At 33.5% G+C, this 27176-nt stretch overlaps 1 protein-coding gene across 1 annotated transcript in view; it reads right to left on the bottom strand.

Annotated features, from left to right (window-relative positions):
* Nucleotides 1-27176, bottom strand: part of LOC141561158 (transmembrane protein 131-like) — a 151201-nt gene that overhangs the window by 12136 nt on the left and 111889 nt on the right. The window contains 2 exon segments of the mRNA XM_074300339.1: nucleotides 8023-8091; nucleotides 26511-26561. Coding sequence (XP_074156440.1) covers nucleotides 8023-8091; nucleotides 26511-26561 — 120 coding nt within the window.

The raw sequence follows: 27176 nt of genomic DNA, 5'->3' as shown, positions 1-27176 counted from the left end.
CTCCCTGACCACCAGAAACCCAGAAACCCTAATTTCATTTGAGTTCCCCAAATCTAAACCTCATCAGTCCTAAATAGATACTCAAAATGTTATTTTGGGGTTGAATTGAATTGTGCCTAGCTACACATTTTAGCAATACTAGCTGTGCTCACTAGGGTGGGTTAGCTATCTGATGCAGTCATATCAGATTCAAAACTTCTATATCATGAAATGGAAGAGAACAAATATATTTCATAACCATTACTTCTTAGAGAATACTTGGAAAAACTGTTCTGACTTTACCAGTTTATGTAATATAAGTCTTATCTCTTTTCCTCCTATCTGCTCCTTTAGTCCCATCACCATCAACCTCACACTCTAGTTTCATCCACCACTTATCTGGAATGCCTACTTCACAGATAAACACATTTTTATATTAAAGCTTTTCCTTTCTTGCTCTCAAAGATACTCTGGTTCCCTCCTGATAATTGAGTTTTCCTGGCTCATGCTTTCTAGTTGCTGATTGTATTTCGTCTCTTACTCCTCAACCCACTGGTAATGGTATGGAAGTTGGGATATTCCTTGGTCCCCATAACCATTTGCAGACTCTTCCAACACAAACACTCACCTTCTCCTTCTCCAAGATTCACGTAATCTACATTTAATATATAATCAAGAATCCAGTGGCTATTGTCTACCACTTCCAGAACACTACTTTCTTTTCAATGATTCCTCCTGCCCCTGCTCTCCTACTAGGGGACCTAAACTCCCCCCCTCCACTATACCTATATTAATATACCTATGCATTATATATTCACACACACACACACACACACACACACACACACACACACACACACACACACAGAAAGAAATTTCCCCGAACACTGAAACCTCTTGGTTTTCCTAATTACTCTTCCCATGATATGCTCCTTCACCTAATGAAGTCATACATATATAGATGTCCCTTTCAAGTACAGTCAATCTGAAATTCCCTCCTCTGGTCATAACCCATTGTAATTCTGCCTTGCTATTCCAAACGCTACTGTCTGTCCTCACTGGCCTTCAATCCCTCCATCCACAATCCTTTATAAGACTGCCTCCTTGCACTAGATACACCCTGCTCCTTTCCCTTTTACAGTCTTGGTCTCCAGTATTACATTACTAGATTTGTTTGTGTTCTGGCCAGACCCTGAAGGTCTTTCCTTCCCAGACTGATACATAGTTGTTTGTTTTTGTTTCATTTCTTACCTAAGTGCTGCCTCAGACAGTAGCTTAAAAGACCTTTGCTTAAACAAAACAAAACAAAACAAAACAAAACAAAACAAAACTGCACTCAAGTTCATTTTCTATATTTCTGATCTAAATCTTGCCAGTGGCCTGAGTAACCTAGCACAGATCCTCCCAAACTTAAATACAACTCATTTGCAAGTCATGGCTCTCTTTGAGAACTAAGGGCAAGCAACAACACCAGCAGCAGCATTTGTACTTTCCAAATCAGGAAAGTAAAATTCCTTTATCAACTTCTTAATTACCTTTTGCTACTTTTTTATGATTGGTGAGCACTGGGTTGAAGAGCTGATAGACATTAAGATAACATACTGTATAGAAATTCAGATTTTTTTTCTTCCAAAATGATAGTTACTTTGTGAAGCACAACTCACTATATCCTATTTTTGTTGCATTTAATGACAAGAATTGTCCATGTGACAAATATATGTCTTTTATACAGCGAATTAAAAAAAAAAAAAAAAAAAAAAAAAAGCGTGCCTTCTCCTTGTCAAAAGCAAACTCCTCTATATGGAGAAATGATTCCATTCCATTACTAATACCATTTTCTACAGTATATTGTTCCAGTCTCCCCATTTTATTACTGATTTTAATCTCTTCCTGTCTGTTGGCTTCCTCTTTACAAAAATCCATCACCCTCAAAAAATCAGTTGAATGAGACCATCCAAGCCTTTCAGCAGTCACTTATGCTTTTCTTCTCTTTGGTGGCAAAATTCCTTGAAAAGGCCATCTGTGGGAGGTGCCTCTGATTCTTTTGCTATCACTCTATTCTTAACTTTCTAACTTCTTTGCTTTCTAATTGACAGTTTAATGCCGCTGGCACTGAACTGTTTTACAACTACTCAATACTGATATTATTTATATTGTTGTAACTATTTTATATATTTTTCATTTGTTTTTGCTTCCCTAACTCTCTATCACTTCATACAAAATTTTTCATATTTTTAATAGTAGTTTATATTCATTCACACATTATGGCAATACTTTAGTATTTTGCTACAACAAGTTATCCAGCTATAACCTAATTGTTAGGCATAGTTTACTTCCAGATTCTTTGTTATCACAAATAATATTACTATAAATGGTTATGTCCATAAAGATATTTAATGACTTTACTTATTGATATGATCTCTAATTATTTTCCGAAATGAATCCTTTAGCATCTCTGTAGAGTGCTACCAGAAGTAAATTTTTGCTTGGTTATCTTATAATAGCTGTTTCAACAATGACTATTCCTCTCCTAGCATTTTAGTTCTCTTGATGGACGATTTAAATCTTATTTCTTAAGTTATTAGTGAATTTGAATACTTTTAAATAATAATGGTATTAATCAATAATAGTATAATAAATAATAATAATACTTTAAAAATGTGGTTAATACTTTATATTCCACTTTTTGTTTATATCCCTTCACCATCTGCTTACTGAGCAATGACTCTTAACCTTATACATTTTTATGAATTCCCTATAGATTTTTAGATTTCATATTTTGACCTGGTGACTTAAGAAAACATTTTCAAGAGAGCATTTTCCCTCATCAATAAATTTTTCTCGATTCCAGCTGCAATGACTTTATTGAGACAAAAATCTTTTTAATTGCATGTAAACAAGTTTCTCTCTTTTTTCTCTTCTCTTGATTATATACAGGTTACTTTCCATTCCTTGAACAAAGCCATATTAGAAATTGGTTCCACATACTGTCAAAATCCTAGACTGAAACTGGCACAAAAACTTAATGTGCCTGGGTTATAATTGACTTTCTTAATCTAAGAATTGACTTCCTTGATCATTTCCTCAGAAATTAAGAAGAAGGCTTGGTGGAATCTGTTCTCCTGATAACCAAAAATTGATTACTTCATATCTATTAAGAAAGCCAGAAGTGTGTGGTCATGGGAAGTCTGCCCATTCTTTAAGATGGCAACAATGAATTTGCTAACACCATCAACCTGAAATGTTTATTAACTTTGTGTGTTTTGGAGCATCAATGATATTCACATAATAATGCTGGTCTCAAATTTCCGGAGAGAAATATCAATCATGATACCATGCTTCCATTTAACAATCAGTCTATTTAAGACCCAGAAAATTTTGTAGGAGCCCTTCCACTCCTGGCAGCCTCCTCAAATTTTAGCAAGCTTCACTTTTTTGATCTCACTACATTTGTAGTTACAGTGGATTTGCACCAGAGCCTATGTATCCAATGATCATAATATTAATTTGAATCTTTTCCTTGAACATTTTTATATAGGTTTAAGTGATACCTATGTATAAGCAAAAAATCTGTTGCAGACATGGACTTGAACAATATCTTAAAGGAAGAAAGGATCCCATGAGGTAGAGGTGAGGAGAAAAATGTATATCAAGCATGGGGAAGGGCCAGTTCACAGGCAAGGACATGGGAGGATTGTAGTAGTGTGAGGAAAATAGATAAAAGCTTGTTTGATTGGATTACAAAGGGTGGGAGGGAGAAAAATGTCAAGTGAAATTAGAAAGATAGACTGGGAATAAGCTATAAAAAGCTTTTAAGAGCTAAATAAAGGCATTTCTTTTCTTTTTCTTTATAAATAAATAGTTTTCATTTACCAGATATATGCATGGATAAATTTACAACATTGAAATGACAACAATTTGGTTCTAATTTTTCCCCTTCCCCCCAAGATGGCAGGTTGACCAATACATGTTAAATATGTTAAAGTATAAATTAACTACAATATATGTATACATGTCCAAACAGTTGTTTTGCTGTACAAAAAGAATCAGACTTTGAAATAGTGTACAATTAGCCTGTGAGGGAAATCCAAAATGCAGGCGGACAAAAATAGAGGGATTGGGAATTCTATGTAATGGTAATAAAGGCATTTCTTAACTGGGGCAGTGACATGGTTAGATTTGGTTTTAAGGAACATCATTTTGGCAGTAATATTGGAGACATTAAATGCTTGGACAGAGAAACCAATGAGAGGCTACTGTAATAAAAAAAAAAGTTTAGAACTGATGAAGAGCTGAATGAAGGTGGTAGCTATATGAGAAGATAGAAAGGACTAGATTTGGGGGAATTGTGTAGTTAGAAATACCAAGATTTCATACACGACAGGCTAAATGGAGTGAAAGAGTAAAGTTAAGGATAAAGAATACTGACTTGGGAAAATGGAAGAACAATGGTGCTTTCCATAGAAACAGAGAAGAATGGTGGATTTTGGAGGAAAATAAAAAATTCTGATTTGGACATGTTGAATTTGAGATATCTCCATGGCATACAGATTGAAATGTTTAACAGGGAGTTGATGATGCAGAATTGAAATGGGAGAAGGAATGATGCTAGATATATAGATCTGTGAGTGATTTAAATGTCTGACAACTGACAAGGTCACCAAAAGTGATCATCTAAAGTAGAAAGAAGAGGGCCTAACAGAAAAGTTTGGGGAAAAATAATTGTTGGGATACAGTAAACATAAAAGCCAAGAGAGACTGGAGATTGATCAGACAAATAAGAATGAATCAAAAGTGTCAAGTGAAGCAACGAGTTTGAGAAGGCCAAAGACTAAATAAAAGACCATCAGATTTGGTGATTAAGGAAGAAATTTCAGTGAAATGATGTGCAAAGGACTAAGAAGTAAGTTGAAGGAGAGGAAATAGGGACTGCAGATATAAATATTTATTCTAGAAGTCTAGCTGAGAAAGAGAGGAAGGATACAGGACTGAGGATGGTAGTAAATTTTAGGAAGGCAGCAGGGAAGGAACCAGTAGTACATAGAGAAAAGGTTGAAGATGAGAGAATAGAAAAATGAATGAGCATCCTCTAGCAATTCTGGAAGAAGCCAGAAAAAGATGGGATCAAGGATGCATGTAGATAGGTTGGCTTTGGCAAGAGTAGATAACTTTTTTTTTTTTTTTTTTTTTGCAAGCATGCTTTTTGTTTTTCTTAGCAGTTATATTGAATAAAAAGTGCATTTGCATTGTTGAGTTTAACATAAAGTAGAATGTGATAAGCCTCTGCCACTAGGTCTTGCTTTTCTAGGTGAACCTAACCATGTTTCTACTTTTTAACCAATAGCAAGTAATTTTAAAAATTACTTCTTTGGTAGGGGTGATGGGGTACATAAAAATGGATGGATATGCCATCCTTCCTGTTTAAATTTCATTCCTTGATTTTTTTTTTTGATCTAATGAATTCTATTCTTATTCTAAGCTCCCTGACAGCAAGTACTGTTTCACTGCCTCTGTAAACCTAGTGCCATAACAGTGCCTACAATATAGGGAAGTACTTTATAAATGCTTTGTTGATTGTTTGACTCTATAAAATGTTCCTTTGGGCAATTGATTAGTATAATACCAAGCTAGGAATATAATTCGAGTCTCTTATTCTTTTTACTAAATTGACATATCCCTACCATGAACACTAGTTCTCTCTCTAATTATTTAGATAATTTAATTCTTTAAGCATTATTTTGTATTTATTTTTAATATTTGTCTATTTTAGGAGGTTAATTCCCAGATACTTCAGAGAAATGAAACTTCCTTTTCTCCTACTTTGTTATAACTCTCTAAAATATAAATATTATATTTTGTGGAAGACTTTTTCTGCACATATTGACATAATTAAGTGATTTTTTTTTTAAACTAACTTAAGTATTTATTATTTATTTATTTATTATTCTGAGAAGTCCTCAAATTCCTAGTGCTAATTCATTCAGGGTAGGAAGAGACCTCAGCAGCCTTCTCAGTTCAATATTCTTATTTTACAGAGAAGCAACTAAGGCCAAAAGGTTAAAAGGATCAATGAAGTACTAAGTATATCTAAAAGACTTGTTCTTTTCACAATGTCCTGCTACCTCTCAAAAGAGGTGGGGCTGATTGGGCATATAAATGTGGGTGTCCTTGCATCTTCAGATAAGAATCATATCAAAATCAGTTCTATAAAAAAAAAAACAACACAGTAGTGTCAGAAGGCCTTGCTTCAAATTTGTACTCTTCTACTATACCTATATAAACTTGAGTAAAATAGTGTAAATCAATAGGTCTTGTTTCACTTAACTCTAAAAATCAAAGGGTTGAACTAGTATCTCTAATGTCCATTCCAGGTTAAAATTCTATAATCCTATAGATGATGCAGAATAAAATTAGCATCCCATTTTCTTCTAATAGTCTTTGAACAATTAATTCTAGTCCCTTTCTAGACTACTTGTATATCCTAAATGTGTCATACTATAAAACTATTAAAATTGTAATAAGTTGTTAAGCTTTTAATAGTTTAAGGAAATGAACTCTCTCATGTTTTACTCAATAAATTAAAAAAGCAAAAATAATTAGTTCCACTATAGTGCTTTATTTGAAAACACAAATTTGTTCCAATGTGACCACTATATTAGGAAACACTTTTTGAATATAACAAGAATTTTACATTTGTTCACGTGCAATTTTATACACAGGAAACAGTAAGAATGCAGAAAACTGTACCACTCACAATAACTCAAGCTGCAACCTTATATTTATTTTATGTTTTCTGTTGCAAGCAGTGGAAGAAGGAGGACTAGTCTGTTATTTGTGCACTTCACTCACCCTTTATCTTCCAACTCTGCCTAACCTCTTATCTGCAGCCTTCAACTTTGCCATCCTGGCCTATGGGAATCTAGGAGTAAGCTGCGCAGTAGCCCAATGCTGCGAATATCACCTCTACTTACTGTAATATATATATATGTACTTCTTAACCATTTGATATGAATAAAACCATACTGGCATTTTTATTAAGTTTCTCTCTTTTTTTGAATGTCTCTGGAGAATTTTTTGAGTATTGTGTTCTTAATCCTTGTGCTTTTTATTGAGCTATTTTACATAGTGCCATGAATTTTAGGAAAGTCTATGTTGCATGATAGCTAAATAGACCTTACACCTAAATTTATTCCGCCTTTACTTGAGTGGTCATCACTGATTATCTCCTTACAGATCTCTTATGAGTCTCTACTACCTCTTCAATACCCCATTCTATAGTTAGTTATTCTGGCCAAGAAGGATAAATTTAATTCCTCTTTAACATAAAAGTTCTTTTAATAGAACTATCATATTCAAAACCCTACCCTGGCCTTCTATGCTCTAGGTTGATCATTTTGAATTCCTTCAGCTTTCATATGACACAATTTCAAGACCCTTCATCAACCTAGCTGTTCTTTTGTCATTCTCCAACTTACCAATTTCCTTTCTAATATGTAGGACCCCGAACTAAATGAAATATGCTCTGAACACGGATGTAATCTGACCAAAATATATTTGAACTAATTACCTCCCTCATTCTGGAAGCTATCCTTCTCTTAATGAAACCTAAGTTCTCATTAGCTTTTTGTCTACTGTATCATAATGTCAATACCTATTAATTTGTAGATCAATAAAATATTTGGATCTTTAGATGAATAGAATGCCTCCTTCATTTTGTACCTGAGAAATGGATTTTTTGAATCTACATGTGAACCTTTTAAGTTTATGTCAATTAACTGAATTCTCTTTCTATGGTTTTCCTTGCATACAACTGATATAGATAGTAAAATGTATATTTTGTCATTACAAGATTCTTCTTTATGGACTACTTCATGGGGCTCCAGGGTTCCAAAGAACACAATTTGAGAAATCTAATTCTAATCATCATCAACAAGAAAAGACCAAAGTAAGCATTAATTAGATATTTGAATAGAAAAAAGATAGCATAAAATATATAAAACACTATTTCTTAAGAAAAAAAAAACCCAAAATCTTTAAACTTACTGTTCATGGAAATCCAGCATTGGTGGCTCAAACCGAATAGGTCTGCAGTTCCCCCGGTATAGGGATACACTGTAAATAGCAAAATGGAGGGGGGGAAAAATATATAATCAGTTTTCAAAGCATATATTTCCCTAATCTAAGTGCTCTTATTCTAGGTGAGGAGCAGGAATTATTTGTTTGTTTGTTTTTTAAATAATTTGATAACTTTATTTAAACATAATCTATATATTTATAATCATTTACATTTTGTTTAATGCATTAAAAAAAATTATTCTAAGAAATCCTTAGGCTTTATCAAACTGTTAAAGAAGTCTATGACACAAATAAGGTTGAGAATTCTGCCCCGATCCAAGCTAAATAAGCAATAGTTTTCCTTTCCCTCAAATAAAATTTTATAAAAAGACTCTTAACAAGGACTAAATAAAATGGCTATTTCCACATACATAAAACAGAAAAAGATTCTACATGCAAGTGCAATCTCTTTATATGCAACTTGCATTTCTCTTAGAGTATGATAAATCCAATAAATAACTTTCAAATTTGTCTTGTCTATGATTCTAGTTTTTGTTCTATTTTCTTCTGTAGTTCTCCCCCTTCCCCAAGAAATTTCCTTAAGAAAAGCAGAGATTTTTATTACATAACTTTAAAGAGAGACAGTTAATGCTACGCTTTATTTTGCTAATAAAATGGAAAGTTTCTCTGAATTGTGTGGATATGTATGGAAAACAACAAATATGATTTCACATTAAGTAAAGGTTATTTCAGTTATAAATAAGAATATAGATTTTTAAAATGACATTATGACATATTACCAAAAATTACACACTCCTATCCAAAGAATACAGTTGGTGCTATATGATTTTTTTGGAGGGAGAAAAACCAGATCATTTTATTGGTAAGAGAAATTCTTAGTAAGTAAAATTCCCTCTACCAATGGCTATGAGTTACTGTTCTGAAGTTATCTGGAACAATGAGAGGATAAATTTCTTGTCCAGAGTCATAAGGCCCCTTGGGTCAGAGGTGGCATTTTGTGGGAGACCATAGCAAACATAGAACAGAAAAAATGACACAAACAGAATCTTCAAGAATGAACTTCATAAATTATGCTACAAGCAAGAAAATCAAGTTGAAGAATTAGACCTAGAAAGACACTTGCCACAAAATCAGGAGCAAAGATTTCCTTATTCAATAATAATGAAAAGCTCTAAATTGGTGATCTGGCTCCAGTCTACAAATGCACACAGCTCAAAAGGTTTAAAGTTCCCAACCTGATGGGATATTTACCTGGTAGTAGAGAACACTGGACTGAGACATGTCTTTATAGAGAAAAGAGATCTAGAGATGGGTGAAGAAATTGGGGAGCCCCTTTCAGTAACTAGCACTACTATAGTTGCTTTATGTTTACTAACTGAAATTTTGGTAAACATCCACATTGATAAGACTTGTGTCCATCTTATTTATGTCAATTTATTATGTAAGCTTAGGGTAGCTTTTTAGACTCCTATCAAGATTTGGACCCAGTTCTTCTTGACTTCAAAGCCAGGTCCCCACTATGTCACTTTGCCATTAACTATTGGGTTTTTGGACAATAATTTTCATCACTATAAAAACTAATTAATCTGAAAGTTTTGGTCTCAGTAAAAATACTAAAAAGTGATTTCTAACTATCCTACATATGTCATTGTAAAATAACTTCTCATTTTAAAAAATTCTGAGTACTGTATATACATAAGTGGTTAGATACTAAATATGGGAGGTGTGTATATACCTAATGATCTATTCATGTAAAGGCCAATTAGGTGACAGTTTGTGGAGCACTAGACCTGGAATTAGGAAAATCTGAGTTCAAATCTGGCCTTAGACACACTATAACCCTGGTCAAGTTATTTAATTTAATCTCTGTCTCAGTTTCCTAACCTGTAAAATGCAAAAAATAAAAGCACCTCCCAGGGTTATTGTAATTATAAAATGAAATAATATTTGCAAAGCACTTTGTAAACCTTAAAGTACTATATAACTCACAAATCATATAACAACATTTGTATTCTTTGGATATGATTGATTCTACCATCATCATTCTCCTTTCTTCCCATCCCCTCCTTTCAGGAAAAGCTCAATATCACAAAACTCATCATCACAGAGATTAAATCAGCTTCAGTATTCATACTTCATGAGAACCTCTGTGGCCTCTACCCACTCAGTTGGAGGGCCAGTGGGTAGAGTAAAACAGTATTATCACACCTTTGAATTAATATCTTCATGGGGTTAGGGGTGTTACAGTTTCTTTTTGTATATTGTCTTCCCCAGTTAAATTTAAACTCTGTTGAGACAGGAATTGGTTTTTTTTCTTATTTTTAATCCCAGCCTCAGCACACAGCCTGGAAGGTAATAGGACTTTAATAAATATTTATTACATCTATGTTATATTGTATAGTTCTATGTTGTTATGGGCAAAAGATGTATTCTTAACTAAACAAGAGACAGAGGGAATTGCAAAAGATAAAACAGATAACTGAAAAGATGCACAGACAAGATAAATGTACTCAGGAAATAAGATATAAGTAATAATAAGAGAAATGCAAATCAGAACAACCCAGAAACTTCATGTCACTCCCCACAAATTGATAAAGATAACAAAAAAAATCAATAGTTAAAATACATCTCCTATCCATATCCAATACAATTTATTAAACTCTTGTTATGTGCCAGAAAGTGTATGGTGATATAAATAAGAAAAAGAAAATTCCTGCTCTCAAAGAATAGGAAGGCTACATACAAAAGAGAGCTCAAAGGGGAAAACAAGGTACGTGGAAGAGTTGTGAGATGGTAAACACATGAATGAACTGTTGGTGAACTTGTGAAATAGTACAACTTTGTAAAGCTATAAGGAATTATGCAGAAAAAGTTATTAAAATGTCTATGCCCTTTATTCAGATTTCATTACTGAGTTTTAACTAAAAGGAAGCCATTGGTAAAAATTATAGTCTCCATATGCAATAAAATATCTGTTGTAGTACTTTTTGTGATAGCAAAGAATGAAACAAAGTAAACAACTATCATTTGGAGAATGGATAAACCAAGTATTACATGTATGTGATAAAATTACTATTGTACTGCAAGAAATTATTTATATAATGAATATAATACAGCGGAGCATGGAAAGATCTGTATGAACCCATTTAGACTGAAATAGAACCAAATAAACAATATATACAATGATTATAACTATATAAATTAAAAACAAAACAAAACATCTATCCATACCCACTTACCCACCCACCCACCCACCCACAACTCAAAAGTGAATGAAAAATTTAAGGACTCCAGCGAAGTGATATGAAGGTATACCTCCAACCCACTTTTTCATAGAGGTAGGAGATCTAAAAGAGTTGAGCACAATATATGTTTTTATATATACATGTTATATGTTTTTTATATATTGATCAGTAGTGTTGATCATTTCCCCTCTTCTTTTTCTTTTTCTCTTAAAAAAAAAAACAAAAAAACTATTGTTATATGGGATGGCTCTCTGGGAGGAAGACAGAACTCTAAATGGAATGTCAGGGAAATTTTTGATCAAATAAAAAACAGAAGACATCAATTAAAATTTATTTTTTAAAAGGCTCTTTCTCTCTTCTCCTTTCTCTTTCTGTCTTTCCCTCTTTCCCTCTCTCCTCCCCTGACATCTCCAATCATCCTGCATCTAGATGTTACCACTGAACTCAGAGATTATCTTGCACAATCCTCCCTCACTTAAATCCAATTGACGTGCATGTCATGGCATCATTTTCCTGATCTCATGGTCCATTACAGAACAAAGGACAAACAAGCTTTTTGAGTAGAGATGTCCACTGGAACTGCTCACTTAAGCAACACAGCCTTCCTTTCTTCCCTTTTTGCTTCCTCCCTCCCTATGGCAAAGGTTATCATACCTTTATCTGTGGGTGCACTGACTGACCAAAGGAATATAAAATTTTCTTTTCTATTAAGATATCTATTATCTAAATATCTTAGGGTTTACTAACTAGATTTAAGGACCATGCCTTAAACTTAAATTACTGGCTTTTTTGGACTGGCCAACAATAGGACCTATGCTAACCTTAGAAAGAATATAAATACCAATTGTTTCTGTTTTGGCCATAAATCCTGAGGAGTCTTTCCTTCCTAGATCGATTTTTTTTTTTTTAAACTAGGTGAAAAAAAAGGCTATTCTTTGCCTTAATTCTTACTTTGCCTTAATCACTGAAAGGGCTTCAGTCAGGCAGACGTATTAAAAACCTTTGCTAAAAATAAGGTGAAGGAGCCAGCTCCAATGGTCTTGTTATGAAGACAGTCACCTGTACCCAGAGAGAACACTGTGGGAACTAAGGGTGGACCACAACATAGTATTTTCATTCTTACTGTTGTTTGTTTTTTGGTGTTTTTCTCATTTTTCCCTTTTTGATTTGATGTTTCTTATGCAGCATGATAACTGAGGAAATATGTATAGAAGAACTGTACATGTTTAATATATATTGGATTATTTGCCACCTAGAAGAAGGGTGGGAAAAAATTTAGGACACAAGATTTTGTAAGGTGAATGCTGAAAATTATCCATGTATATAATTTGAAAATAAAAAGCTTTAATTAGAGTCACCTCCAGTTGTCCTGATATGTGTCTTGTCACTAGACCCAGATGGCTCTGGAGGAGAAAGTGAGACTGATGACTTTGCACAACCTTCCCTCCCTTAAATCCAATTCACTTACATGTCATGGCATCACCTCCTCAATGTCATGGTCCTCTTGGCAAACAAAGGACAAACAACAACCACAAGCACAACCACAACCATTATATACTAATCATTATTAAATGAAGGAAAAAGTTTAGAGACATTTGATGAACCAATAAAGTTTCAAAATAGTAAATTTAAAATCACTCAAACAAAAAAGAAAGAATTCAAAATACCACCTCATAAAGTGATGCAACTTTCTGAAGTCCAAATACATCAGGAATGTGAATCTCAGTGGCATGTTTAGTGACAAGATAGCACAAACAAATCATATTTTACCTTTATACTAATTTTGAAAAGACTGAAGAGTGAGGCATCAAAGACTGAACCCAATGGAGGAACCTATTTATATCTGTATTGATAGACCTCTTTACCTCTTTTAACACAAATTACACTCTGCACTCAAGCATCCAGAAAAGAGCTGAAGATTAAAGAAAAATAATATTACAAATAAAACAATCATCCTAACAAAAAAAAACAAAACAAAAAACAAAAAACAAAAAAACAAGTTCTTGCCAGATAGTTGTTAAATATAACAAGAGATTATTAAGTGAACTACTTATAGGTCAGCAAACTTTTTCTTAAAATTCTGCAAACTAGGCTTCAGCAATATGTGAGTCGAGAATTACCAGAAGAGCAGGCTGGCTTTCAAATAGTGACTAAATTGTCAATTTTCCCTGCATTATGGAGAAAGGAAGGGAATTCCAGTAAAACATCTACTTCTACTTCGCTGACTATACTAAAGCTTACTCTGACCTTGTAGATCACAACAAAATATAACATAACTCAAAGAGAAAGGAATATGATATTGTCACCTGTCCTTCCAGAGGAACCTGTGTACCAGTCAAGAAGCAACATTTAGAATAGAACTGGAACAATAGGTTTAAGGCTGGAAAAGAAGTGGGACAAAAGAAGCTGTAGACTGTCACTTTCTATATTTAACTTAAAGGCAGAACATCTCATGAAAAATGCCAGACTAGATGAATCAAAAACTGGAATTAAGGTTGCCAAAAGAAATATTAAATAATCTCAGATATGGAGGCAAAACAACTCTGATGGCAGAAAAGTAAAGAGTTAAGAAGCTTGTTGGTGACAGTCAAAAGGGAGAGTTTTAAAAGCTGACTTGAAATTAATATTAAAAAAAAACTAACATATCGGCAACTGGTTCCATCAATTGCTGGCAAACAGACGGAGAAGTGGTGTCAGATTTCATATTCTTGGGGTCAAAGACCACTATAGACTGTGACTACAACCATGACACTTGCTCCTTGGAAGGAAAGTTATGGCAAATTTGAATAGCAAAGTAAAATGTAAAGATATCACATATCCATATTATAGTCAAAACTATGGTTTTTCCAGTAGCAATATTGACTGTAAAAGTTAGTCCTTTTCCTTGTGGGAGAGCTGAGTGCTTCAAAATTAGTGAATCGATGCTTTAGAATTGTGCTGTTGAAGAAGACTTCTAAAAGTCGTTTGGACAAGGAGATCAAATAGTCAATACTAAAATTCAGGCTACTTACTGGAAAGGTCAAATACTGAACCTTAAATACTATGGTTATATAATTTAAAAACAACTCACTGAAAGAGGCTTTAATGTTAGGAAAGATTGAAAATAAAAGGAAAAGAGTATAGCAAAAGATGAGATGGATAGTGTCATGGAAATAATGAACATGAACTTGGACTTCTGAGAGTGTAGAAGATAGAGTAGTCTGGTCGGCTATGGTCCATAAAGTCACAAAAAATTGAACACTATTGAATGACTCAACAACAATAATACTTAGGATTGAAGTTTTAAAAAGTAGTTCAAAGATGAAAACTTTTAACTTCTACAGTAACTGTCATCAAGTTTGTAATGTTTTTATTGGTGTCATTGACAGAGTAAATTTGTACCAAATATAGGTTGATCTATCAGGAAAAGGCTAAGGCAAAATATTTCTGGACATTCCAAGTTGTAAGGGATAATTTAAGTGTTTCCAAAGAAAACAGAAACCAGACTTCAATGGGGGAGAAAGGGATCTCATTTGGAGGAGGAGAAATATATCAAAATAATGGTAAATGAAAGAGTCTAATACTGAGAGATGCAAGGAAAAGTACAGCTAGCTGTACACCTGAAACTTAAAAGCAGATCTGAAGTTTGTTTGTTAGTTTTAATTGCACAGAGAGCTGGATGTTCTATGAAAGAGGCTGTTTTTCTTCCAAAGAATGATATAGATAGATAAAGCCTAAAGATAAGACCCCATTCCATAAAACTCAAGGAAGAAATGAAGAGCTGTAGCACTTAGCACAGTGACTGGAACCTAATAACAATAAAGAGATCTACTGTTGTTTTAGGGTATATACCTAAACATATAGAGAACTTCTAAAAGACTGAGCAGAATGGATGTTAATTACTCACTTAGGGTGATTCACATAGGCAAAAAGGATACTTTCAGGAGAAACCTAAGTAATATTTCAAATAATTAAGAAGTCTTGGGCAAGAAAAGGAAAATCATAAAAAAAAAAAAAAAAAAAAAAAAAAAAAAGGAAAATCACAGTAACACAAATTTATTCTTTCCTTGTTATCCTTTGAAAGAAAAGTATTCAAAAGAGAAAACAATTTTAGAAGTGAACAGTGACAATCCAGTAGTAATAATCCTATCCACAAATGTCTATATATAAATATCCAAAATTTAGGCAATAAGCAAGAGGAATTTAAAGATCACAACACAAGGAGGCAAACTGATATTAGAGACTTAGTAGGATAAAACCCATAATGAGAGCATGGCTCTGTGCAAGTATATCTTATTGAAAAGAAAGTAGGTGGGTAAAGGGAAAGGTGAATTAACATTATGCATTAAAAAGATATGCTTATGTAAAGAAATCCAGGAACCAGAACAGGGAACTCAGTAAACATTTATTGACCTAAGAGTAGGAGGTACACACACACAAAAGGCAGAAGACAATCCCTACTTTTAAAGAAGCTCATCTTCTAACAAGAGGAGATAACATGGATTATGTAAAGGTAGGCTATTTACGGGATAAACTGGAAATAAACAACATAGGGAAGGCAAGCAGTATAATTAAGAGGGGTGAAGAAGATTTCCTGGAGAAGGTTGGATTTTATATGGGACTTAAAGAAAGCCAGAGAAACAAGGATATGGAGATGAGAAGGGAGAGCTACACACACACACACACACACACACACACAGCACAGGGACAAGTGATTTTGTCATGAGTTTGATAACTAAGTCACAATTCAAATATAAGAGCAGGCTAATGTAGGGATGGGAGAAACCCTCATCCTCATCCTCTTCCTTCCCTCCCTTCTGTCTATCTCTCTTGTCTTCTTTCTTCCAAATCTCCAAAGAAAGAGACTTTAACAACTTCTTGATAAAGATAATTTTGGTAATCTTGGTAAAGATAATTTTAACCTAATAACTAAAAAACCAAAATCTATTCTGGATTTGATCCTCACTAACAGGGAAAAACCAACTGTTATGGTGGAATTGATGGAAACCTTAAGAGAAAATAAGTGCATCACCACCCTCCCCCATCCCTGTCCAGAGTTTATGATAGAGGATAGCAAATTTGTGCATAATTTGACATATATCCTAATAGATTTAGGAAAAGCAGATTTTAAAAGATTCAAATGAAAAATAGGAAGGATCCCATGGAGTAAGATACTCATGGGGGATTTAGAACAGAAAGGATGGGGGATGATGAAGAATGAAACTGAAGACAAAGGAAACAATTCCAATGAGGAAGAAAAATGGGAATCATCTGAAGAGATGGATATACAGGAAACTCAACAACCAACTTATATTATAAAAAGTTTGAGAAGATGGACTGATCAGGTAATAAAGAATAAGTATAAAAATATGGCACAGTTCTATGCTCAGGATAAACTGAGGCTGGCAACTAAATAAGGCAAGGAAAATGGGAGTAGGGACGGGAGGAAAAGAGATGAGTAGGGGTAAGCTATACTGAAAGCAAAAGAAAGATCAAATAAAAGATAGGACCTTTTGCTTGGGATGGATGTATTAATGATTATGGAAAACAAAAAGTGAGATGACAAAGCTGAATCATTATATTTTTCTTTTCTCTGTAAAAGAACGATTTTTAGTACTGCATCATGGGAAACAAGAGAGGTACCACCATTGGAAAAGAGCAAATATTGGCTTGACTTTTTTTATGAAAACTTTTTATTTATAAAATATATGCATGGATAATTTTTCAACACTGACCCTTGCAAAGCCTTCTGTTCTAAATTATCCCCTCTTTGCCCCACCCCCTTCCCAGATAGTCCAATACATGTTAAAGTGTTAAAATATATGTTAAATCAAATATATGTATTCATATTTATAGTTATCATCTTGCTGCACAAGAAAAATCAGATCAATAAGGAAAAAAAAACTGGGAAAGAAAACAAAATGCAAGCAAACAGCAACAGAAAGAATGAGAATGCTATGTTGTGGTCCACACTCAGCTCCCACAATCCTCTCTGGGTATAGATGGTTCTCTTCATCACTGAACAATTAGAAGTGGTTTGAATCATCTCATTGTTGAGGAAATACTGGTTTAAATTTTTTTCCCCCCAGGGTCACAAAGCCTGGAACTGTTAAGTGTCTAAAGCCAGATAGGAACTCAGGTCCTTCTGACTTCAGGGCTGGTGCTCTACCCATTACACCAACTAACTGCCTCCTTATTGGCTAGATTTTTTTTAAAAAAGCAAGAAAACAAAGTATGCAAAGAAAAACAAGTTCAATGGGTTTCATTTTGGTTTCTGGAGAAATTTTAGATAAATACTAAAGTTCACTAGTAAATACCCAGGGAAATAGTATTCACAAAAAAGCCACAATGGCTTCATCAAAAACAAGATATGCCTTCATCTCCTTTTCTGAAAGAATTACTAAACCAATAGAAAAGGGGGATGCTTTGTTTCTTTAGATTTCAGAAATTTTTCATTAACATATCACATGTGATTCTTGTGGAGAAGCTGGAAAGGTAGGCATTAAATGATAATAATAATTTGCATTTAAGACATGTAAACATTTTACATGTGTTATCTTATTAGGTATATGTAGTCAGAATGACCGAATGGCCAATTAAATGAGTAATTCTTAATGATTCAATCTTCATTTGGAAGAAGGTATGTTATGCAGCACCAAAGGTATCTGTGCTTGGTTTTGTTTTATTTAACAATTTTATCCACGCCTTAGATAAAAGCACTCATGGCATAGTATTTGAATATAATCCAGAATTGGGAAGGATAGCTAGAACAATAAATAATAAGATTCCAAAGGAAGTCTTAGGCTAGAGTAGTAGGCTAAGTATAAGAAACTTAAAACAGATAAATGTAAAGTCTTATACTTGGGTACAAAAGTCACTTTTACAAGTAAAGATGAAGGAAACATTTTTATATAGACACATTCTGAAAACTTCTTTTAAGGATTTTAATGCACTGCAAGTGCACTTTATCCACAAGCTGCAGAGGCTGGTATTATACAAAGCACCAATTTAGAAGCTAAAGATATGTATAAAACAAAGAAAACTTTTTGATACTATTTAATATCAAAAATTACTTTAAATCTAACTCCACAAATACTCTAAGTACAGACTTAAAGGGAAAAAATATATATTTCCCCCAAGGATTATATAAATATTTAGAAACAAATGAGGCAAGAGATGAAAAAAAAAATTAAATAAAGCTCTTGAGGAAAGAATTTGAAAAAAAGAATAAGTAACTCTAAAATCAAAGTGGAGCCCCTGAAAACTAGAAAAGATTGAATAAGAGACTGTCTGAGACAGGAACATAAACTGACAAAATCAAGATTGAAAAAAATAGATGAAAATGTAAGATATCTGATATCAAAGCCAATCTACCTTGAAAATAGATTCAATGAGCTCTCTGAAAAAGCAAAATTAAAAAAAAAAAATCTGGATTCTCAGAAAGGCAAATTTATTTAAGCAACTGGAAGGAGCTTTATGATGAGATAATACTAACATGCTAACCTTTGGAGACATCAAAATTATGAAGGCACACTTCCTTCCACTCTCCCATTAGCACATTAGTATTACCTCACTATACAGTGACAGCCTAAAAAGCCAGAATAATTTATATAAAGGATTAAAACATTATAAACAAAAACAATTTTTAAAGACTTAAGAACTCTGATAAAAGCAATGAACAACCCCATCCACAGAGAAGCTATGAAGAAGTATGTTCTCCACCTCCTCGTAGGGATAGTATAAAGGATAGAAGAAAACACTTTTGGACATTGCCATCATGTGGTTTTCATTTTACCTGACTCTGATTATTTGTCAACGGCATCTTTTCTGCCCCTTCTTATTCCTGATTTATTGGGGAGAGAGTTAAGGAGGATGGTAGCAACAGAGGATATGAACAGAAAATTTTCAGATGATGAAATTGAAACTATTTCCACTCATATAAAAGAGTGTTCCAAATCACTATTGATCAGAGAAATGCAAATTAAGACAACTCTGAGATACCACTATACATCCATCAAATTGGCTAAGATGACAAGAAAAAATAATGATGAATGTTGGAGGGGATGTGGGAAAAGTGGGACACTGATGCATTGCTGGTGGAGTTGTGAACGAATCTAACCATTCTGGAGAGCAATCTGGAATTATGCCCCAAAAATTATCAAACTGTGCATACCCTTTGATCCCGCAGTGTTACTACTGGGCTCATATCCCAAGGAAATACTAAAGAAGGGAAAGGGATCTGTATGTGCCAAAATGTTTGTGGCAGCTCTTTTTGTAGTGGCTAGAAACTGGAAAATGAATGGATGCCCATCAATTGGAGAATGGTTGGGTAAATTGTGGTATATGAATGGAATATTATTGTTCAATAAGAAATGACTAGCAGGAGGAATACAGAGAGGCTTGGAGAGACTTACATGAACTGAGCAGAACCAGGAGATCATTATACACTTCAACAATAAGAGGATGTATTCTGATAGAAGTGGATATCTTTGACAAAGAGAAGATCTAATTCAGTTCCAGTTGATCAATGATGGACAGAATCAGCTACACCCAGAGAAGAAACACTGGGAAATGAGTATAAACTGCACTTTTGCTTTTCTTCCCAGGTTACTTTTACCTTCTAAATCGAATTCTTCCTGTGCAACAAGAGAAACCTTCAATTCTGCACACATATATTGTATCTAGGATATACTATAACATAATTAACATGTATAAGACTGCTTGTCATCTAGGGGAGAGGGTGGAGGGAGGGAAGAACAGAAGTGAGTGCAAGCGATAATGTCGTAAAAATTACCCAGGCATATGCTCTGTCAATAAAAAGTTATAATAAAAAAATAAATAAAAAAACATTAAAAGAAAATGCAGAGAAGAGAAAAAATGAAGTTCAGGAAGAAGCATAGATAAGCAGGATGGTTTTGAAAACAATGTGTAGAATTTATCATGTACTGAATTTTTAAAGCACACTATTAACAGATTCAGGCTTGCCTAAAGAATCTGTTGTTCTGTGTTTTGCTGTGTGTATGGAAAGGTTCTTTCTTTTTTTTTTTTTAGTGTTTAAGTTGGGAATAAAAAAAGTAAATTTAAAAATGCAGAGTAACAGGCGAAATTTGCAACATGTAAATTTAGGTTTGACTTTAGAAAAAGTTCCCTACTATTAAAGCCATACAAAAGTGAATATGAATAAAACCTCTGAGAAGTTGCAGGTTCACTTCTTTGGAGATTTTCAAGCAGAAGTTGGACAAGACAACTTGCCAGGTATTTTGGAAGCTATGCCAAGACTTCAGAAAGGGGTTAGAAGGGTTAAACTATTATGGCGTTTGTGTGAGAAGAGGAGAGAAGGGGATGTCCCCAGAGATGTGGTGGAGACACTGACAAGATTTAACAACTGACTGGATGTGAAACCTCCTAGGCAGGTCTTGGTTCTCTTTCCCAAACAATTTATTGAATTGTTCTCATCTTAGCCTTCATGGATGATTAATTCTTACAGCAGGCAAAATAAGAATGTAGCCACAGGCTGTGCAATAAGCCCTCATCTCCAGTATCTCTACTTTTTCTCAAAGTGATCTCTTTAGTTCCCAAGGGTTCAATTATCTTTATGCAATTTTATATCTCTATGTAATTTTTTTATCTCTCTCTCCCCCCTTCCTCCTTGCCCTCCCTCCCTCTGTCCTTCCCTCTTTCCCTCTCTCTCTCCTTCCCTCCCCTTTCTCTGTCTCTGGCTTCCCCTTACTCTCACCTCTAAAGTTCAACATCATCAACTAACTGCCTTCAGCTAAATATTTGATAACTACAGTAAACTCAACATTTCAGAAAATTAATTTATTATCTTCCTCAGCAAACATGCTGCTTCTCCAGGATTTCCTTATCTTTATTTTCCCAATTAACTACACAAGCAAATCTTAAAGATACTTTTGACTTTTCCCTTTTATTTACATCCTACATGAAGTCATTTGACAGTCACACAGTCTACCTATTCTATCACATTAGCTATCAAAACATTGCCAAATAGAGACAGCTAGGTGGTGAAGTGGATAGAACACCAGACCTGAAATCAGGAGGACATGAGTTCCAATCAGGTCTCTAAATAAGTTGCTTAACCCCAATGTTTCCCTCTCCCCACAATAAATCAAAAAGATATTGCCAAATAATATTATTAAATAGAAGTCTGATGATATTACCTATTTACTCAAAATGGCTTTTAGGATAAATGACTGGTTGAAAAAGCATTTATCATGTATAAACATAAGCACATCAGCCTGGGATTTTAAGGGCCTCAACAATCTAAGTACAAGCTACCTCTTCAGCCTTATTTCATATTGTTATTGTTTAAATTATTCTTCTGGTTCTGTACATTTTACTCTACAAGAATTCATTCAAATCTTCCCAGGATTCTCTCAGACCCCTTCCCATGTCCCTGCCTCTTCAACCTTCCTTGGTCATCATTCCTTGTAACTTGATAGTATGCCATTATATTCATAATCAATTTTTAAAATCTATTCCCTATTAATTGGCACTCCTTTAACTTTGATTCTTTGCCATTACAAGAAACTATCAATATGTTTTTGTAAATATGGGTCTTTTTCTTCTTCCTTTGATTTCTTTGGAGCTATATCACACTGAGGTATCTATTTTATCACAGTTACTCCATTATTTGTAGATGTGAGGTAGAACTTTGTAGTTGCTTTACTTTGTAATTCTCCATAAGAGATTTGAAGTATGTTTTCATCTGGCTATTGATAGCTTGAATTTATTTTTCTAAAAATTAACTATTCATATTCTTTGACCATTTATCAATTGAGCAGTAACTTTTAGTCTAATAAAGTTTCTTATTATCTTAGAAATGATATCTTTATTGGAGAAATATGCTACAAAGAATTTTTTTCCCTAATTATTACTCTTCAAATGTTAATTTCATTGGTTTTATTTGTGAAAATCTTTCTTATTTTATATAAGCAAACCGTGATTATAATCTCTTTATCCTGGACTTTTTCCTGGCTGTCTGCCATGTATGGAATGCTATTCCTACTCTTCTCCCTCTATTGACTTCCCTGGCTTTCTTGAAGTCCAAGCTAAAACTCTAACTTTTACACAGTTAGCTTTTCTAAATCCCTCTTAATTCTAATTATTTTCTTCTGGTGATAATTTCCAATTTATCCTGAAAATAACCTGTCTAGCTGTTAACAAGCTCTCCTCCCTTTAGACTGATCTTGAGAACATAAATTTTTTTATTGCAGTTCTTTGCATCTTCAGTACTTAAGCACAATATCTAGAACACAGAAGACACTTAATAAGTATACTTACTAAATGAAAGGTATTTTCTTCTTTGAGTCTTTTAAAATTTGTGATGTCATCTTTCATGTTTAAATAATGTACCTATTTGTAATGTACCCATAATACTGGTATATGTTTTGATATTGGTCTATACCTCCTTTCTGCCCGACTACTTTCCAGTTTTTACAGGTTTTTATTGAATAATGAATTCTTAACCCAATAGCTGGATTCTTTGGTTTTATCAAACACTAGGCAACTATGCTTATTAATTCTGTTTAGTGTGTATCTAATCTGTAATACTGATTGACCTATTTCTCAAATTTACTAATTCATTTTGATAATCACTGATAGATTTTATATTTTAATCAAATCGGATTACCACCTTTCTCCTCTCTTTCCTCCATAAATTCAATGTGCCATATCTTTCCTGTGTACATTTATATAGGTTATCCTCTATCACCAAAATGTTCTCCTTCCTCATTTTTATCTTTCAGAAGTATTATCCTGAATCTTTGGAGATTTACTTTAGGCATCATCTCCTCTGTTGTTAATGCTTTCTCCTTCCTCAAATATTCCTAGAACCTTTTTTCCAATCTTGCCACCACCCATGTTATTCTTTACCTTGTATTATATTTAAATGTCTTCATGCAATATCTCCCAAGAAGAATATAAGCTCCTTAGGAACATGTCCTACTCATGGAACACATTTTATTTATTTTTTTTCTTGGTATTCTCCATACTTATACTTAGTATATAGTACCTTACACAAATCAAGTATTTAGTAAAGGTTGACTGATTTGAATTTATATTACATTTATCACTAGCATAGGTAAAATTGTAGACTTGAGATGGCATTTAGAGTTCAGGGTAGAGCAAGTAGGTTAGTATGATTGGAAAGCAGAATACATGAAATAGATTCCATAATGGGATCATATCACACATCTTCCATCCTCCCTCCATTTAGTGCTCTACTCTGGCCAAACTGTATCACCCATTGTCCCCCCCTTACATACCCTGTGCTTTTCTGACTCCATGCCTTTGCTCATGTTGCTCATTCACTATTTCTGTAGTCCTAGAATTATCAGAAAGATTAAAAATGATTTATGAAATACGCCTATAACTAAATAATAAAGGGTATGTACAAGTAAAGAATAGTATTCCTTAGGATTACCAAGTTTTAGAAAATAATAATTTCATGCAAATCATGATGCAATATTTTTACCAAATAAGTTAAAGAGACTGAATCTTTTCAAATACATCTTGAGTTCATAGCTTTCTTCAATTGTTATGCCAAAATGGCATAGATTGATTAAAATTTCAGCTTGAAGATGACCTTAAAAACACAAATCTAAGAAAAGTAGATATTTAGGGTCACAGATAACTGAAGTATGTTCTTTTTAAATTCCATGAAAACTGATTCCATTAAATTTTTAATCCTTAGATTGCATTAAATTTTCTCGTTAGCTACCATGTATTTTTTCCTTGTAGGAAGTAAGAGGAAGATTTAGGGGAAGATTAATGAGTTCAATTTTGTTCATGCTGAATTTGAAATGACTATGCAGCAATCAGATGAGGAGATCCAATAGGCAGTTGGTGATAAGGTAATAGAACTAAGAAAAGATGAGAACTATCTATGTAAATCTGGAATTCATCTATACATAAATGAAAACTGTATCTATTGAAGTCTATGAGATCACTAAGATACAGAATAGAAAGGAGACTCAGGACAGTGTCTAGGATACATTCACATTTATGAACAAATACATGTGATTATACAGCACTAGAAACTGAAAATCTGTTAAAGGAACAAGAAGAATCTCATAACAACTTTGTTATGAGAGTAGAGGGTGAACAAGATGAAGGGTCTGACAGGGAAAAATGTTAAAAAAAAAATAAAGTCCAAAAGGATGATTATTATTAGCAATTTAAAAATCACTGTCACATTGTCTAATTACATGACCAACAAGATGAGAAGTAGACATTTTCTCAGAATTCCTATGATCACTCAAATTTCCAAGAGAAACAACAGATAAAATAACAGATAATAACAGAAAAAACAGATAAAGCAATTTCAGCTATTTCTATGGTCTAGGATGATGGTGTCAAACTCAAGTAGAAACAAGGGCTACTAATGTATATATAAAGATACTTGAAAGTCACATATCAATTTAAATTTTAAAATGTGATAGCTCTGTTATATTATATTTTTAATTATTTTGTTAACTATTTTTCAATTAGATGTTAATCTGGTTTGACCTCATTTGGGAAGGTTGTAGGTTGACACCTTCGGTCAACAAAAGCAGGAATCAAAAAAAATTTAAAAAATAAAACAACCCCCAAATCATGAAATAACTTCTACCCTGAGCTGACTTGGCTTCCAGCTACTACCAAAGCAAGGTTACACTAGCAGATACAAAGACCTGACACTGGCTGTGCAACAAAACAGATGGTCTCCTTTTCAGTGTCATGGAGACTCAGGGCTTTAGTCTGCAGAAGACTCTTCAAGGCATGACAAGCAGTGCCACAACAACAGAAACAGAAAAGATCGTATGTTTGGGCTCAAAATAGAGTTTAGTCCCAATTACTCTCCCTGCCTCCCAGCCCCATTTCTCCTCACAGAGTCTAACAAATGCAAACTACAAAAATAAACCAAATATTTATCAGTATGAGAGCACTCTCAACTTCCAGTGCCAGGTCAGAGTTCCTCACAGCACACCCTGTGTGTAAGAAGCTATGAAATATTTCACTAAGCCCGTGAGAGAGAGCCGATGTGTCTCCATACCTGTCAGTCAGGAAGAGACATAGGCTAGTAAATCGTGAATTATGCAGCATAGCAAGAAGTTAAGATCTCTGAGATGCCGCCGCCGCCACAGGGAAGGAAGTCTGAAAGTGAGCGATAGGAAGAAATAAGGGAAGAAAAAATACCTGAACACCTGAAATCACCAAAGATATCAGAAAGAAAACTTCAAGATCATGAACATAAGAAGATAAATCAATAGGGAAAACATTAACAAAAGAAGGAAATGTGGCTTCCAAAGCCACAGAACAAATTCATATATCTATGAATAAATACTACAAAACCAAAAAAAAAAAAAATGACCCAATACATGCTAAGGACTCTGGAATGTGAGGAAACATGAACCATAACACACTGTTCTTGGGTGATGAAGAAGAGAAATGAGAATATATGAGAAAAGAAAGTAGCACCTACACAGCAAATTTAATGGCATAGTGGAAAAACTAGAATATGCAATTTAATTAAAACACTGTGGTCTGCTGTTTACAAGATAAACATTTTAAACACTAATATGTATATAAAAACTGAAGATAAAATGGAAATAATTATTATATTTCGAGTGAATAAAAAAAATAGGCTGTACAATCATAATATCTAACAAAGTTAAAACAAACTTTCAAAAATAAAAAGGGTAAACAAGAAAACTATATTATGCTGAAAGGAACCATAAGCAACAAATCAATATCAGTAAAAAATTTATACACTCCAAATTCACCCCCAAAACCCCACTAATTGAGCTTTAAGAAGAAAGAGATAGTAACACAGTAGTGATAAAGATATCAATGCCCCTCCTTCAGTTTTTGATTGGGGATATAAAAAAATTCTTGAAGAAACTGGATTTAAAAAACTTATGACATCTTTAAATGGGACTACTAAAAAATATATGTATTTCTCATCACCACATCTAACTTTTACAAAAAGTGACCATGTATTAGGACAGAGACATTGCAAACAAATACAAAAAACAAAGAAAAAAGTAAAAACATTCTTTACAGACAATGACAACAAATATTGTCACTGTTTCGGGGACCAGAAACAACAAAAAAATCTCACAGACTCAACTGGAGACTTAACAGTGAAATTCTAAATGATAAGCAAGTCAAAGAACAAGTTATAGAAACAAAAATCATGTGAAAGAAAATGACAATGATGAAACAACATACCAAAATTTCTGGGATGCAGATAAAGTAGTCCTCAGGGGAAAAATCATATCCCTACAAATATATATTAACAAAATAGAAAAAGAGAAGATTAATGAACTGAATATGCATTTGAAAAAATAGAAATCCAACAAGTAAACTTTAAGTATTAGATGATAAAATTAAAGGAGAAATAGAGAAATTGGAAAGCAACCATAAAAATAAGTAAAACTAAAAGCTTAGTTCCTTGAAAAGATTAACAAAATTGATAAACAACTAATCTAATTAAAAAGAAGAGGGCTGATAACTCATCATAAAGTTGAAATTGAACAAGGTGAATCACACACCAAAAATAAATAAGAAGAATAATCAGAAAACATTATCCAAAATCATATTCTAATAAAACTGGGAACAGAGAGAGGGGTATACATTTAAAAATATAAAATACTCAAACTACCAGAAAAGATTCTAGATAACCTAATCTGAAAGAGGAAAAGAAATAGACCTAGCTGTAAAAAAAAAAAAAAAAACAAAACAAAACAAACAAACAAAAAAAAAAACCTATCAAAGGAAAAAACTCCTAGTCATAATGGATTCACAGAATTCAATCAGTCCTTTAAAGCCTTTAAAGAACAGTTGGTTCCCATACTTCACAAATTATTCTCAAAAATTAAGAGAGTACATTATAAG

This window comes from Sminthopsis crassicaudata, chromosome 3, assembly GCF_048593235.1.
Source record: "Sminthopsis crassicaudata isolate SCR6 chromosome 3, ASM4859323v1, whole genome shotgun sequence".
Lineage (NCBI taxonomy): Eukaryota > Metazoa > Chordata > Mammalia > Dasyuromorphia > Dasyuridae > Sminthopsis > Sminthopsis crassicaudata.
Note: the sequence above shows the minus strand (reverse complement) of the source record. Positions and strands in the feature narration are given on the sequence as shown.